General features: G+C 34.7%; 1 protein-coding gene across 4 annotated transcripts; it reads left to right on the top strand.

Moving 5' to 3' along the window:
* Positions 1-1415: 1415 nt before the first annotated feature.
* Positions 1416-16180, top strand: LOC124832292 (ubiquitin carboxyl-terminal hydrolase 9-like). 4 transcript variants are annotated; one of them, XM_047306466.2, is made up of 14 exons: positions 1416-1624; positions 1743-1940; positions 8650-8904; positions 9386-9530; positions 10018-10077; positions 10185-10280; positions 10566-10952; positions 11500-11640; positions 12123-12293; positions 12674-12931; positions 13002-13144; positions 14497-15030; positions 15140-15410; positions 15512-16180. In XM_047306466.2, exons 2-14 carry the CDS (start codon positions 1786-1788, stop codon positions 15668-15670), a joined length of 2775 nt encoding a protein of 924 aa, XP_047162422.1. In that variant the 5' UTR covers positions 1416-1624; positions 1743-1785; the 3' UTR covers positions 15671-16180. The 4 variants fall into 4 exon arrangements, with proteins under 4 accessions (XP_047162422.1, XP_087953981.1, XP_047162425.1 ...); XM_047306469.2 differs by having other exon boundaries at positions 1417-1624; positions 1756-1940; XM_088097856.1 differs by lacking the exon at positions 1416-1624 and adding an exon at positions 4159-4222 and having other exon boundaries at positions 1836-1940.
* The last annotated feature ends 585 nt before the right edge of the window (positions 16181-16765 follow it).

Raw genomic sequence — 16765 nt, 5'->3', positions numbered from 1 at the left:
AATATATTTTTTACGTTAAATAAATTACAACATTTCAATATATCAGGAAGAACAGAGACTCGAGCTGTTCACATTTTTTATGTAAGAAAATTATAAAAATAAGATATAAATATTTTTTAATAATAATTCGAGATGTTATGCGATTATTTTTTGAATAAGAAGTTATGTAATTGATTAAAATATTTCATGTTTTGTATTTTTTAAAATGTCGAGATTGTTTTAATTTAATAAATGACAAAACTTGTTTAATTTAAAATGTTAAAAATATTATATTATTTTTTACATACTTAAAGTGATATAAATATATAACTTTTTATTTAATTATTCAGATGTTATTGTTTATTATTCAATTTTATCTTTTATGTCTATGTATACGTATGCAATAAATTTATGGTCCTCTACATAACAGAAAACAAAAGAAACATTTAAATTATAAAAACAAATATACTGAATAGATTTATTGTTCAAGATATCATTATGTAATAAATCAAGTTTTTAATTATAAAAATATTAAACATTACCTCAGATAAAAAATATTTAGGCAAAAAAATATAAATATATGACACTTTTTTTCTTGTAAAATTCTTTCTTACATATTCATCACTTTTTGCGGTTATGTAATGGGGCTTCTACTTGGGTTTTAAGATATACCTAACTTGAAGTATACTTTCTGGTTGTGATGGTTTGGTATATTTTATCTCTAAAACTTATCATATTTTTCTCTTATTTATTTTTTTTTCTCATTTTTTCATTCCTAAATAAGATAAAAGTGTTTACATTTTTTAATAAGGTTTAATAGCCAATTTAGTCCTCACTTTGGTTGAAAAATCTCAATTTAGTTCCTCGTTATAAAAGTGTTTTGAATTAGTCCTAACTTTTAAAATAGTGGGTCAGATTGGTCCTTTCTGTTAAATATAAATTAACAAAATTAATGGATGATGATGTGACACAACTTAAAGCTAACGAGGGACCAATCTAACACATCAGCTTTAAGCTGTGTCACATTAACTTATATTTAACGAAAGGGACCATTCTGACCCACTATTTTAAAAGTTAGGACTAATGTAAAACACTTTTATAACGAGGGACTAAATTGAGATTTTTCAACCAAAGTGGGGACTAAATTGGCTAAACCTTTTAATAATTATATTTAACTAATATCACCAATTGAAGATTCATGATTCTATGTTTGCTAATTCACTGTTATTTATTTCAGGTTAATAATGTAAAATAAAAACATGGAATGGGACATTATATCAAGAATTGATGAGCTTAACTGAACCTGAGATACCCGCAACAGAAAAAAAACATTATTTATTTACCTAAAAGCAAATCCACAAATTATTTCAGTAAAAGTTTTTTTTTCTTGAAAAAATAACATAATTTTTTGATTGATGAGAAATGAAGGTGGGGGAAATATAAAAGAGAGAAGAGGCAGTTGAAAAAGTTTGTGCAGTGAGTTGGATCGTTTCATTTAGTTGAGTTGCACATTACCTTCCGTGTCTTTGCTCTCCCTGCAATCTAGGGTTCCTCGAATATTCTGTATCTTGCCTTAGTCTTTAATCTTTTTTTTTTTGTTTGATTTCTCCGTCACTGTTCATTTACTTCGATCTGTTCAATTCAGGTACTTGCCGTGTGGCAATCATCTTCTTCTTTTCTTTTTTCACTTGTTATTCTGTTTGATCACGCTGTTCAATTTAGCGCTGATTGGAGCTTTAGCACACTTAATCCCGACTAATTAGGGTTTTATTGAAGATCTCCGTTGTTGCGTTCATAAAATTCACCATGACAATCGCCGATGATTCAGTTTTTCCCATGGATAATGTGGCGAGTTGCATACAGCTTTCTCCGGAAGAGGAAAACCAGATTGTATCAGATTTGATCAAGGAATCAGAACTTGATTTGAAAGAAGGCAACTTATATTACGTCGTTTCTAACAGGTGTTAACCTTATATATTTTATTTTGTTTTTAATTTTGACGAATTTATGCTACACTGTGTTGAGCGTGATGGAATTGAAAATTATGATTATTGGCGCCTGTTTTGTGTATATAGTCTATTAGTTTATGTCTTTAACATGAAGTGAATGGATGTGTATTGTGCTAGTGCCTAAACCTGCATATGCTAGTATGTTTTCTCTTATGTATCCTATCTTTTGTTTTTCCCCTCCCAACAATACTGCCAGGCTAGCTCTTTTGAAAATATTGTTATGTAGTTGCTATTGGGCCTGCAAGGGTAGCCCTACTGCACATGAGAGCTGATACAAGTTATCAAATGTTTGTTGATTGTCGTTCGTTTTATGGTATTCAGTCCTAAACAGTGGCATGGACACAAAAATGTTGTAGCAGGATGCTTTCTATTTTGAGCCCTAACCATCATTAGTAATCAAGGCTGGAGATCAGGCAGAGATTTTAGCAAAAACTATACATTTTTTTGTTTCAAAGCTGGAGAATGAGAGAGATTAACTATTGGTAAAAATAGAAGTGACAGAGAAGTGTAACAGATGTAGGATGCAGAAGTCAGAACAAAGCAGGAGGAAAGTAGGACGAGTGCAACATATGGAAGGAGAAAGTTCAGGCTTGAGTACGGTGGAATATAGTGAAAATTATATATGGGATTAATCTCCCTTGTGTTAAATACACACATAGGGTTCTCTATTTATAATAGAAGAAATATGGGCTAAGCCTAAAATACAAATAAGAAATAATAAAAAAACTAACTAAAAGATGAAAGATAAAGATAGAAGATATAATATATTTAACACTCCCCCTCAAGCTGTGCATACAAATCGTATATACAAAAGCTTGTTACTAATATAATCCATAAAGACTTAGTGAAAATATCTACTTCTACTCGAGTGACACCAAATTGCTAATGATTTGCAAGACGACATAGAAGACGAAATACCAACCGAAAAGACTCTCCTGAGCAACAAATCTGGGAGGTTGCTCCATGTAAATCTCTTCTTGCAAATCACTGTTGAAGAATGCCACCAGTGGATAAAGATGTAATTGTTGAAGAGCCACCATGGCTATAAATAAACTAACAAGAACCATCTTTTCCATGGGAAAAAAGCATATATAGACGGGTCAAACACAATGGTGACAAAAAAATGTGGTCAGAAGAGACACTAGCGGAAGAAGCCATGGATGAATAAGAGAGAGAAACCATAAAAAATCCAAAATTCTCCAATCAAGACACCTGAAAAAGGAAAAAAGAGCAACCTCGATGCTCTAAACAACTACCAAACATGCCACAATGCACGACGAAAAAGGGAGCAAATCCATAACTTTAAAAGGAACTCCGATGAAGGCGTCATTAAAGGCATGGTAGTCGTCTGGCCGAGACGATGAAAACAATGCGATCATCAGTCGAAACTAGATGGCGCCACCGTCGGCAGTGGCGGATGTAGTGGCAGAGGCACCATTAACTATTTCCTCAAAAAAGAACCTTAAACTCTAGATACCACGTTGAATATCGTGAAAATTATATATGGGATTAATCTCCCTTGTGTTAAATACACACATAGGGTTCTCTATTTATAATAGAAGAAATATGGGCTAAGCCCAAAATATAAATAAGAAATAATAACAAACTAACTAAAAGATAAAAGATAAAGATAAAATATATAATATATCTAACAAGTATGAAGAGGGTGATGAGACAAGGAGTTGATAACAATGAATGAGAACTGAGATTTAATGTGGCGGATATTCTACAAGTTTGCCCCTGTAAAAGGTATGATTGACACCATTTCAGGGGCTGAAACGTATCCATATGTATCTAAGCCAGTAGTGTCCATGATGCCCACAGAAGGCCATAGGCTGTGATCACACTACCCTAGCTGTTATGCAGCAGAGGAGAGAGGAGTGGGTTGGCCCTGAAGGCATAATCACAATCATGCTACTATAACGTGCCATTAACTACAATGGTTGGTGTTATCATAATTTTTTTTAAAATTGATTGAATATGACCAACAAGCCATAAGGGTTTGACAACTCACATTTGGGGCCAAAGCCTTTGAGAAAAAAGATGGGTATTGGGGTAATCACCATCTTATAATTATTGTTGTATATCTGATTGTTCAAAGAATAGTAAATGTCATGTTATACCAATGGTCCTATGGCCTGGTTGTGATAAAAGGGGCATTTTGTAACAGTTATGTTGAGTAGAGGTGGCAACCTGAATTGCAGACAAATAGTGGACAAACTGCAGCCACTATGGTAAATATGTCATTCAATCCTTGTTTCGTCTCCTTTATTTTTGTATTATCCTTAAATCTTTTCAATGGCTTCCTTAAGCTTAGTATCCTCTTGTATTTCAATTATGACATTTCGACTATCCAACCACATTGGGAAATATGTCAAGTCAACACTTGCATTTCCCTCTCCTCTATATTCTGGGATAAGGACTATTTCCTCTATTTTCAATTTCAGGTTTATACACAATGTCAAAGTTGTATCCAAAAACCAACTTAGCTATCCAATTTTGTTGACTTCGAGTGATGACTTGCTGCTGCAATAATTGTTTTAAACTCTTGTGAGTCCGTGGTCTCTGAAAATATCCGGCTCACTAAGTAAGGACGCTGATGATTTATAGCCAAAGCAATTGACATCGACTCCTTCTCATAAGCTGATTTGCTTAGGTTCCTCACTCCCAAAGCCTTGCAGGAAAAAGCTATTGGGTGTTTATTTTGCGTGAGTGTGATCTCCATTTGCAAATTCGAGGCATCACACTCCACCAATTCTTCCTCAAAACTAGGCAATGCCAATATTGGTGTTGATGTCACCCTCCTCTTTAGTTCTTCAAAAGCTGCTTGAGTCTCCTCATCTCATGCAAAAGCATCTTTATTGGTAAGTTCTGTCAAGGGTTTGGCCACCTTCTCATAATCTCGAATAAATTTTCTATAATACTAGGTTAAGCCGAGTAACCCCTAACTCCTTTAATACTCTTGGGAATAGGCCAATCTAGAACTCCTTGCACCTTTTTCGGTTCAACTGTCTCCCCCTCTTTAGATACAATATGTCCAATGTATTACACTCTTTTGAGCAAACCAATATTTTTTCTTATTCGCAACGTCATTCCAACACCCTCCATACCTTTTTTAAGTGCTTTAGTTGAGGAATCCAACTTTGACTATATTAAAATATCGTCAAAAAATAACAACAGGTACCTTCTTAGCTTCGCCTAAAAACCTCATTCACTATGCCTTAAATGTGTTTGGGGCGTTTGTTAGGCCAAAAGAAATTCCAAGATACTCTTAATGTCCTTCATTGCTTGTAAAAGTCGTCTTGGGGATGTCCTCCTTTCTAATCTGCACTTGCTAGTACTCATATGTTATGTCTAGCTACTGAACAAACTTAGAACCATGAAGCTCATCTAATAACTCTTCTATTACCAAAGTTGAGAGTTACCTTATTCAATGTCCTATAATCAACACTCATGAGCCAAGATTAATCCTTCTTTCAAACAAGAATGGTTGGGCTTGAGAACATGTTGTTGTACCTTATAACTCCATTAACCCATAATTTGTTGACCTGCCTATTTGTTTCATCCTTCTGGTGATGTGCATACCATTAAGGGCAAACATTCATTGACCCTTAACCGTGTAACAAGTTTGTACCATGGGACTTGGTTCATATGGTGGAAGCCCCTTTTTCTCTTGGAAAATTTGCTCAAATTTACCCAAAATCACTTCCAATCCTTCTTGCTATTGCTCATTAAGAGGCCTTAATCGATTTTCTTCTTCCTTTGGTCTACAAATAGCAATAGGCATCATAAGTCCCTCTATCCTCTTTGAATTTTCTCCAACCAAATATTGTAAAGTCGTTTGAGTTACACAACATTCCCCCTGTTTTGCAGCAGTACCCAAGTGTCTCCCATGTTTACTTTCATGGTATGTAACTTCCAATCCACCACCATTTCTCTCATGGTATGTAACTTCCAATCCAACACCATATCAATGTCTTGTAGATCAATTAGAAAAGCATGCAATACACAATGCAAACTACCCAACTGCATCACAAGATTGCGATATATACCCCTTGTCTTGATGCCCCCATCAAGATGTGCATGCTTTTCATATCCTTCTTCTTCCACACCATTGGTCCATTATATTTCATGAGATAAAGTTGTGTCGCAGCACTATGCACCAACACACACTAGGCCTGTGAATCCTTCCTTCTAGTTTTAACGTTTGTGGTTGTTTCCCTTTTGTTTGTGATAGGGATTGCAAACTGATGGCACTACACTCTCCATCATAGGCCTCCTCCGATGACATATCACCTTTATTTTGCAGGAGGTCTTCCTTGCCATCCTCCAACTCATCAGATAATGTAAACTTTAACTATTTTTCTAGGCAAACATGTGGAGTATACACACCACGGCACTTAAAACATAAGCCCTTATGCCTTTGGTCTAACAAGTATCCATAGGACCCCTTTATCTCTTGGACCACTTGTAGACCTTTCTAACATTTTTTTTATTGGGCCTTGGCCTCTCTGTACCTCTTGTTGACCCATAAATTTTTACACCCCTATCAACATTTTGTTAAACTTTGTTAAGGAAAGTCAAATTGGGCCTCATGGTCCATTGTGACCAAACACGGGTGGTTTCTCCCTTGTGCATTGACTAATCTGTCCACTGCCCTTGTAACATTAATGATGTGTGATCTTGACAACGATCTCAAAGCATGTAAACTTTGCACCCTCTTGATCTCTTTGTTCAATTTATGGAGGAAATGAGCAAAATATTGTTGCTTAAGAATCTTTGAGACTTGGGCAATCTAGAATTCAAAATCCTTAATATATTGTTCAACATTGCCAATTTATGGAAGTGCAGTGAGCTGGTACTCATTCGCTTCGGCTAAACCACCATATCTATTCAACAAGCTTGTTTGAATTGCTCCCATGGCCTTTCTTGTTCGTCAAGGAGTTGAATAACTATATGGATACCCCTTCCATATATAGTAGAGCCAAGTTGACATGGACCTGATTGTTGGTCTCTTACACTTGAAAATAAACTTCTGCCTTGATTATCCACCTAGCTGGATCCTCCCCATTGAACATGAGTAGTTCCACCTTTTTTTACCAATTGGCGAAATTCATCAAGTGTGTCTCCCTGTAATTTCATCATGTTCCTGCCACCGCTATTCGGTGTCTTCTCTATGGACTTGGTTTGTTGCTCCAACAATTTTTATTTCATTTGGATGTGGCTCCTAACAAGCTGTCAATTTTTTTGGAAAGGAGATCAAACAACTTGGACTGATTGTTGGTGTTCTCTTTACGCAATTCCTCCATTGCCTTGCGATTCTCTAGTGCTTGAAGCCGCATAGCTTCCATTGAATGTTTCATGCTGGCATTTTCTACCATATCTTGTTGTGGATCCTTTTGTTTTTTCTGGCTCTTAAGCTGAATCACCATCTACAAAACTCTTATTCTTTTTGCCTTCTTCCTTAGGGGGCATCCATTATGGCAGGCTGGACCTCGTCCAATGCAACTCTTTATCTTGTTATTGAATTCTTAATTTTGCCATAGTTTGGTTGTGATTCTAGTTTGCCTTAGATTTATTAAAGTGATTAGTAGTGCTGTTGACATTTAGGTTTTGGCAATTTTTTAATATTTGAACAAAGGTTCTATGATTGAGATGAATTGCCAGGGTATTCTTTAAATTGTGAATTGCAATGCAAAATTACTTCAAATAGATAATATACATGATGTATAGCATTCAAGTAAACAATTTAAACTAAAAGCTAATTAAACAATTTAAGCAAAGTCATCTAAAACAAAACTTTGTGAAGCCCTTTTTATTTGAAGAATGGAAACAACACAATTAAATAGCTAAATACAGCACATGCATGTGTGAGTGACAAATAAAGGTTGAAAACAAAATAGGATTAGTTTACAAGTGCTCTTTTGAATTACTTTTTCATTTACAAATTAAAGCTCACACGACTTCATAATTTTTCTTTTTCATTAAAATTGGTGAATAAGTAAGAAACATGAATTGTTGAATATTGCATGAATCCTATTGATGATACAAAATTACATAGATCCATTAGAGAGTTTCATAAGATACAAAGTCATCTAAATTGGATTGGATTGAAAGATTCTGCTAGCTATAATTTTAGCATTTATAATCACCACGTTGTCTGGGATGACAACTACGGACCTTCACAATTTACATGATATCTTTCCATGTACTCAATTTATGAATGGCTTGTTCTATTTTTATATTCATGCTTGTGTATTTTTGTGCATTGTAATCCTGTAAAAATTTCAGCAAGTGTTTTCTGCTGTGGTTTTATGAGCTTCATTTATTGTGTTTTTTTTCCAAAGACTTTTTAATTAAAAATGCCTAATTTTTTTAAAGATAATTAGATATTTCATTTTTTTTTTGAGAAAAAACCAAAAGCTATAGAAAAGTTTCTGCATCTTTGATTTCACTTATTATGTAGTTTGGCCAGTTTTTAAGAGATCTTTTGAGGAATAAGTGATTATTTATCACAAAAAAACTCAATCAGACTTACCCAGATGCTTTTCTTGGATGCTACAATGAGTAGCTTCTGCAAAAGCAATAAAACAAATATGTAATAGAAATGTTTTTGTGCAAAGCTTATTATATATACCTATTCCTCTTGTCTTGCATGCAGCTGGTTTTCAAGGTGGCAGAGTTATGTTGGGCCTTGTGTTGGTATGCTATCAATTGACAAACAATCTTCTGATGGCCAGCATGCCAACATGACACACACAAAGATTGCGAACAGACCTGGGCCTATTGATAATTCTGATATCATTTCAAAGGGAAACAACTTTGACAACAACAGTTTAGATGTTACTCGAATGTTGGAAGAGGGTACAGACTATGTTTTAGTCCCCGAAAAAGTGTGGGAAAGGCTGTTGGAATGGTAATTGTTAAAATAATATTTTGCTTTTTAATGTGGAGAAAATTTATGATCTAGTAATATGTAGTTTGAAGGAATGGTCATACATGCATAAATTATATTGATCCTGTATTCTTTGGAAAGACAGTGATAAAATAATCTCTAATACATGTGATTAAGCATGCAATGGTTATTTTGTGGACAAATTGGAAACAATTTCCTAATAGCTTATATGAACTGGTTTTGGAATATGATGAAAGAAGAGCCCAAAACATGTTTAATTTTAAAATTTCCCTCTTGAATCTTCGAAATCAATGTTTTTGGTTGAACTCTTTACATGTCCAGATTTAATATTGAAAATTTGAAGCTAACCTATGTAAGATTATGGAAACCTCTTTTTATTTGGGGATGGAAAAATGCATGACATTAATTCAACATGTCATTGGATGCAATAAAGTGCTTGATTTGTTTAATGTGTAAATAGATTTCTCTCTCAATTGTCTAGGTACGAAGGTGGACCAGCATTACCGAGGAAGTTAATTTCTCAGGGTATTGGACGTAAGCAATACAGTGTTGAGGTTTACCCACTTAGTCTAAAGGTTACTGATGCGAGAGACAACAGCTTGCTGATTGTAAAATTAAGCAAAAAGGTACAGATTGATTTCATTACAATTTCTTTTGTTCTAGTTAGCTTTGCAGTAATCACAACGCGTAATAGGGTGCTAGATTATTTATTTATTTATATGCTCTGTATGTTGGTCTTTGATTATCACTACAAGAACTATGCTATTTTCTATAAATTTTAGTATTACCATACTATATATTAAAGTAGTTGATTTTTATTTCCTGTAATTATTGTATGTTGAATGAAGGTCATTAAATTGAAATTTCACACATGCTTCTCTGTTTTTGTGGAAGAATGCTCATAAAATTTAAAAGTAAATTTAATAGTTGTAAGTGCAAACCATACAATTAAACGACAACAGTTACATGTTTATACTGGTGTCTCTTGACACGTTATGCTTCTTGTCTGGATTGGTACTATATTTGGTTGTAACATGATATAATTTGATGATTGAATGTGAATGAGCCATCATTCTGATTTTTATTTTTTTCTGTTCCTGTAATATATTTTAGGCTACCATAGGTGAACTTCATGAGTTGGTGTGCAAAATCAAACAAGTAGAACAAAAGAAGGTGCTGTTCCCCCCTGTTGCCTTTTGCTTTTATTTATTTCATTTGTTATAAAATCTTACATTTCTCCTCCTGTCTTTTTTCTTTTTGTTTGTTGTCAACTATTTTAGGCCTGTATCTGGGATTACTTCAATTCGAGTAAACAGTCACCGCTGACAGCCTCAGAGCAGACATTGGAGGAGGCTAACTTGTTGATGGACCATGATGTGAGTGACCTTGAGTAATGTAGATCTTTAATGTGTGTTTGGTTTGGCGTTTGGAGCCTTGGATTCATGTTTTGGATGTGAAAAATGGAATCTACTGAAAGTAGCTTGGGCCTGGATGTGAATCACAAATCCACGTTTCACTTGATCCTACGCCAAACCAAGCATACACTTAATTGTAATATGGCATTCTTCTAAATTTATATTTTGATACAAAGACCTAACTTTTTTCTTGGTATTGATTCTTCTATAGAAGCTTGATGCTCCTGATTCATCTCTTGCTCACAGATTCTTCTAGAAGTATTACCTGATGGAGATCATTCTTCTCATTCTGGCATGGATTCAATGGGAAATGAACTAGCTTTGGTACCATTAGAACCTTCTAGGTCATCTGTGTCAATTGCCGGGGGACCCACCATGTCAAATGGTCACTCAACTGGATCTAGTTTTAGTTTGTATCAGGGAACTTCTGTTAGTTCGTCACTGACCAATACGGATGATAAACATGATATCTATAAAGGTGAAAGGGGTGGTTTGGCAGGACTGCAGAACTTGGGCAACACCTGCTTCATGAATAGTGCTATACAATGTTTAGTCCACACTCCACCGCTTGTTGAATATTTCTTACAGGATTACAGTGATGAAATCAACATGGAAAATCCATTAGGAATGCATGTACGAAACCATTTAAATTAGTTTATATGTATTTCTTTTTCTAGTGTTCTACAGGTTATAAAAATAGGGCATAGATGAAAAATTTCTTTTTTTCTTTCTAAAATTTGGAAACTATATTGTTAATTCTTACAAAATAAATTAGTTTTTATTTTAGTCCTGTAAAACATTTTTCTTTGATTTTCATCTTTTCAAAAATTGATAAAAACATTATTTTAGGGATCATAAATATTTTTAGATATGTCGTATGTTGTCATTGTGTTACATGCACCATCGTGTGACACCTAGGATGCTTATTTGTCATTTAGTTCAACACATAAGCAGTTAATGAGTGTAATATAGTACTAGGTAGGGTTCATAAATAATTATTTCAATTTTAGAGGGACTAAAACAAACTTTTTTCTTGGGATCAAAATTGAAACTCGTTCATTTTACTGGAACTAAAAACATGTTTTAAGTCTAAAAGTTATGTATCATTGGTGACTTTGCTTTGAAGGCATTTTCAACATTTAAATTAATTCTGAAATTGTTACATGTGTCTGGTATGCAGGGTGAGTTAGCACTTGCGTTTGGTGACTTGTTGAGAAAACTTTGGTCTTCAGGGAGAACTGTCATTCCACCCCGTCTATTCAAGAGCAAATTGGCCCGATTTGCTCCACAATTCAGTGGTTACAACCAGCATGATTCTCAGGTTAGTTTATGCAAGTTGTCAAAGTTCCTTATTTTTGTGATTACTGTCAGGTATAAACTCAAGTGCTGTTATTACTTAATACTGGAATGTTGTCTCCTTGTGCAACATTCAGACAACTTAGGCATTCTTCCACCAATCTTTCTGTAACATGAAATCCCTTATGTCGACCATTCACTGTTTCCATGGGTAATGCAACAACATCTTTGGTCATCTGTTTCAGGCGCAGTTGAGAATTGGGATGAGACTAACTCAGTAAATTTTTGTTTTCTTATGTAATTTATCTTTTTCTTTTGCATAACTTGCATTGGCAGAATCCTACCCGGGAATCTGGTTTAGCGTTAAAGTTGCACATAAAAAAATTTGATGATTGCTTGAATTTCGTTCAGTGAAAGCGTTTAGTTGTTTAAATTGTTCACAAAAATTGAACTTCAGCATTTTTATGGTTGTTGTATGTTCTCTGATTATTGGATTTCTTTCTTTAGGAATTGCTTGCCTTTTTATTGGATGGTCTGCATGAAGATTTGAATCGTGTGAAACAAAAGCCTTACATTGAAATGAAGGATTCTGACGGTAGGCCAGATGAGGAGGTTGCTTCTGAGTGTTGGAAAAATCATATGGCTCGGAATGATTCATTGATTGTTGATGTATGCCAGGTGAGTATATGTCCATGTTTTTTCATTGGCACTTACTGCATTATAATTGATCCTCCACTAGTCGTCTCTTTGCTTAGTTAACTATTTAAATTTCTGCCCTGTTTTCACTTTTCTTCCCTCCCCTGTTTTGACACAAGAAGTGAAGAGAAGTAGTCATGAATTACTCACTATATTTTGTATGTTTTACTGTATTCAATTTTTGTTTATAATTCGTTTTGTTCTCAAGTTTTTTTCTCTTCTCAATAAGCCTTCTCTAATTTCTATCAATTTTAACTCTATTTTCTATAGAAGCTTGACAATATGGAGTTTCAACTTTAATTTCATTGTGGTTACCTTTACTGAGCGTGGCATTTTTTATTTTCCTACAATAAAATGATCAGGGTCAATACAAGTCAACGTTGGTTTGTCCAGTATGTGAAAAAATTTCAATCACTTTCGATCCATTCATGTACTTATCATTGCCACTACCTTCCACTGTCAGTCGCACAATGGTAGTAACTGTCTTCTATTGTGATGGGAGTGGTCTCCCAATGCCATACACCGTGACAGTTCTGAAGCATGGTTCCTGTAGAGATCTTTGCCAAGCATTAGGCACTTCATGTTGCTTGAAGAGTGATGAAATGCTTTTGCTTGCAGAAGTAAGTGCTTCTCATAAAAGTTGCTTTTTCTTGGTTTTGATTTCAGTGATTGATGATGTCTATCTCTTAGGTTTATGATCATAGGATTTATCGATATCTAGATCCGGCGGAATCATTGAATTCAATAAAGGATGATGAACACATCGTGGCGTATCGAATTAAAAGTGGAGCTAGCGAAACAAAACTTGAAGTAATACACCGACGGCCAGATAAGTAAGTTTACCTCTTTTAGTGTGTTGGCACGAAGCCTTAATGCTTCATGGTTACCGAAATATGAGTTAATTGTGTAGGATGGGTTATAGTGTTTTGATGTGAAGTTTTTAGAGAGGAATTCTCTTAAGTGGATTTAAAATCTCACATACCAAAGACTAGAATGGATACCGAAAGCTTAAGCATTTTTGAAATTGATGGGAATTTTTCAAAAGTAAATTGTAGGGACTTCAAATAACGTCAGTATCAACTTATCCATCTCAAAGTTTTGATTCGCCCTCTTTCTTTACTGTACGCTTCCCCATCTTTGTCCTATTCTTCTCTTCTGGGATTCTTCTCTCCCTCATTTCTTAAGTCTCTCTTCTGCAGCTCTCTACCCCAACCTCTCCTGTGGTTATCTCTCTCATTTCCCTTTTTCTCTTTTGCCTCTGTCCATTTCTTTTCTGCACCTCACCCACACTCTCCTTTAGTTTCTTATGCTCGTCTCTGTATCCCTCTCCCCTTTCTTTCCTGCACATATGTACTCTCTTTCTTCCACACCACTCTTTCTACTTCCCTTCTCCCTCTCCATTTCTCCTTTAGAGGACTTTTAAAAAATAAATTTTAAAAATGAAATTTTACATATGATGTGAATTATATAACTTTATCAAGACAAAGAATAAAATACAAGGAATTTGAATTGTTTTATTCAAACAAAATGTATTTAAATTTAAAAGTCTTCAATGGAAGCAACTATACATCCATCCATTTCCAATTTGATAGAATTTTTGCAATCATCTTTCCAGACATTTCCTAACTTTTTGGTCAATTTATTCTTAGGGTTCCCTTTTAACTGAAAGTAATATTGTTGGTAGCTCGTTCTGTTACAATTTTGCAAAAAAAGTGCGTAAATAGATTTTTCCCCTTGGAAGTAATTGATTGGTTACACCACAATTTTCATTAATCTGTTAATCTCTTCCAGAGATGGGAATGAGTAATCCATAGATTTTTAATGGTGATTAATGTCAACTGTCTCTGGATGTATTCATTTCCTTTATATTTTGTGGTGTTTTTTTTTTTTTTTCTATTTTGTCCATTATTGGGTGATTTAAGTACTATGGAGTCTTGCAGGTACCATTCAAGTTGGTAATTATTACTCAGGATATCACCACTATCTTATAATAGGAGTTAGGATGGTATAAATAACCATTTGTGGCTTAGCGTAGGCAATCTGCCATAGCATGATTCCTCAACTGCTTATAGACATTTCACCAAGTTGTTCTTGGTTCACTGAATTAGACAACTATGATTATATTTCAATTACTTTATTACTGTTTGATTTGATTTTTTGAATTACCTTGATGTTCATTGGACAGTATGAAGGGTGGAGAAAGGAAGTCCTTCGGAACCCCATTGGTTACTTATTTGGCTGAAGATCCTCAATTTGGAGCCAACATTGAGGCTTCTGTACGTCAATTGTTGGCACCTTTAAGAAGAGCATATTCTTCAACCAAGTCTCATGATGGTAAGGAAAATGGTTTCGTCTCAGTTGGCAGTGATGAGCAACCAATCATCTCCAATACTCACAGCGAATCACATAGTCTAACAATTGGAAGCAAAGAACAAGCGGGAACATCATGCGGGGAGTCATCTTTCCAACTTCTTTTAACTACCGAAAGTTCTGAACCCATTGGGAAGGCTTCTTTTATAAAGCCCACCAAACTTATAAGAGTTTATCTTGATTGGACTGAGAGAGAAAATGAATTGTATGATTCTAACTATCTGAAGGATCTCCCGGAAGTTCACAAAACTGGATTCACTTCGAAGAAAACCAGGCAAGAAGCTATTTCTTTGTTTTCTTGCTTGGAGGCATTCTTGACGGAAGAACCTCTGGGACCAGATGACATGTGGTAAGATTTGCTTCGTGTTTTTGAAAAGGATTCATACTGTACTACCGTGAGCTTTGCTTTGAGGGATATTTCCGCTTTAATTATTTTTTTCCCTTTTCAAATTAATTAGGTACTGCCCTAGATGCAAGGAACACAGGCAAGCTACAAAGAAGCTTGACTTGTGGAAGTTGCCCGAGATTCTTGTCTTTCACTTAAAACGATTTTCATACAGTAGATACCTGAAAAACAAACTTGACACTTTCGTGAATTTTCCCATTCACAATCTTGATTTAACCAAGTATGTGAAAAGCAAAGATGGACAGTCGTATGTGTATGACCTGTATGCAATCAGCAACCATTACGGTGGTCTAGGTGGTGGTCATTACACTGCTTATTGCAAGGTATGTTAATAACATGCACCTGCTAAATTTGTGAATTCATTCTGCTGTTTGAGACGTTTGTTTTAAATCCATTGTTCAATTGTTCTTCCAATTTTTAACAGTTGATCGAAGACAATAAATGGTGTCATTTCGATGATAGTCATGTCACTACTGCTACTGAAGCCGAAATTAAATCCTCTGCTGCATACGTGTTGTTCTATCAAAGAGTTAGAACTAAAGGCCAGATGGATGGAGAGACATCTCAGGTTCATAGAGTGTAGAGCATGATGGGGCGTTTTGTTGGTTGATGCCTGGCTTGTATGCTTTTTAGCAGTTAGCACGAAACAGAGCTGATGTCCTGAATAGTTACTTAGCAGTGCAAAACTGCTACGTAAAATGCCAAACAGAATGTTACCTTGGCATAACAGCTAGCTATTAAACAACAATGTTTTAGATGAGACAGAACATTTGATATCATTGGTAGTATCAGTTCAAATCACTACATGAATGATATCATTTTTTGATAGGGAAATTTTGGCAGCCTATGATCTATTTGTTATTTTATTTCATCGGAGGTTGAAAAAGATGATCATATTGAATTCATCATAATTGCTGTTTGAATGTTGTATTGTATGCATTCGCATCGTGTGCCTTGGGCGGCGAATGTGTTTGTGAAAGAAACCAATGGTGCCCTCCTTCCCTCGTAATGTTGTTAGGATTCTAGTACCCTGTGTCACGTGGAAGAGATGAACACCACCTCATTATATTTATTTATTTATTTATTTTTTAAATAGTCGTTTGTCTACGTTCTTATTTATTGCTTTTGTATGTTTCTCCAAAACAAAGTCTGTTTCTATGCTGCCCGCACCTGTAGGCAACATCGTTTCTGCAACCAGATTTTAGTGTGGAAAGGAGTTTGTGACAAACCGTTTTAATAAACAGCCTACACCGATAATTTTAAACTGAGGAATGAAGTGATAAATTTAATGTTTCTTATTTTACTTATTTTTTAAATATAAAAGAACTATTTTAATGTAAAATATGTCTTATCTTGTTTCATTTGGTTCTTGTATTGATAAAAGTATTTCCTTGGGCTGTTAATTGGTCTATCTTGCCATGAGGTTTGTGGTTCTACGGGCTAATGCTCGTGACATAAAAAAATTCAGAAAAAGAAATACAATCCTTTATAATTTCAAATTTTATAAATACAAGATTTATTGTAATTGTAAGCATACCAATTATAAAGAGAAAATTGACAATTTATTGTTTAAAGAAGGAACTATAATGTAAAAAAATATATCAAAGTGAATCAAAAGAAAATCTAGATTCGTATTTTTTCCTTTTGAGATTGCCTCACTCCAACTTTAGGGTTTGTG

Source organism: Vigna umbellata, chromosome 8 (assembly GCF_029865625.1).
Source record: "Vigna umbellata cultivar VRB3 chromosome 8, Vumbellata_1.0, whole genome shotgun sequence".
NCBI lineage: Eukaryota > Viridiplantae > Streptophyta > Magnoliopsida > Fabales > Fabaceae > Vigna > Vigna umbellata.
Note: the sequence above shows the minus strand (reverse complement) of the source record. Positions and strands in the feature narration are given on the sequence as shown.

Coding starts and splice junctions, on each gene's coding strand:
- LOC124832292 (XM_047306466.2), top strand. CDS start 1,786: ATGACAATCGCCGATGATTCAGTTTTTCCCATGGATAATGTGGCGAGT. Junction 1,941..8,649: donor TATTACGTCGTTTCTAACAG/GTGTTAACCTTA, acceptor TCTTGCATGCAG/CTGGTTTTCAAGGTGGCAGA. Junction 13,145..14,496: donor ATACACCGACGGCCAGATAA/GTAAGTTTACCT, acceptor TTCATTGGACAG/TATGAAGGGTGGAGAAAGGA.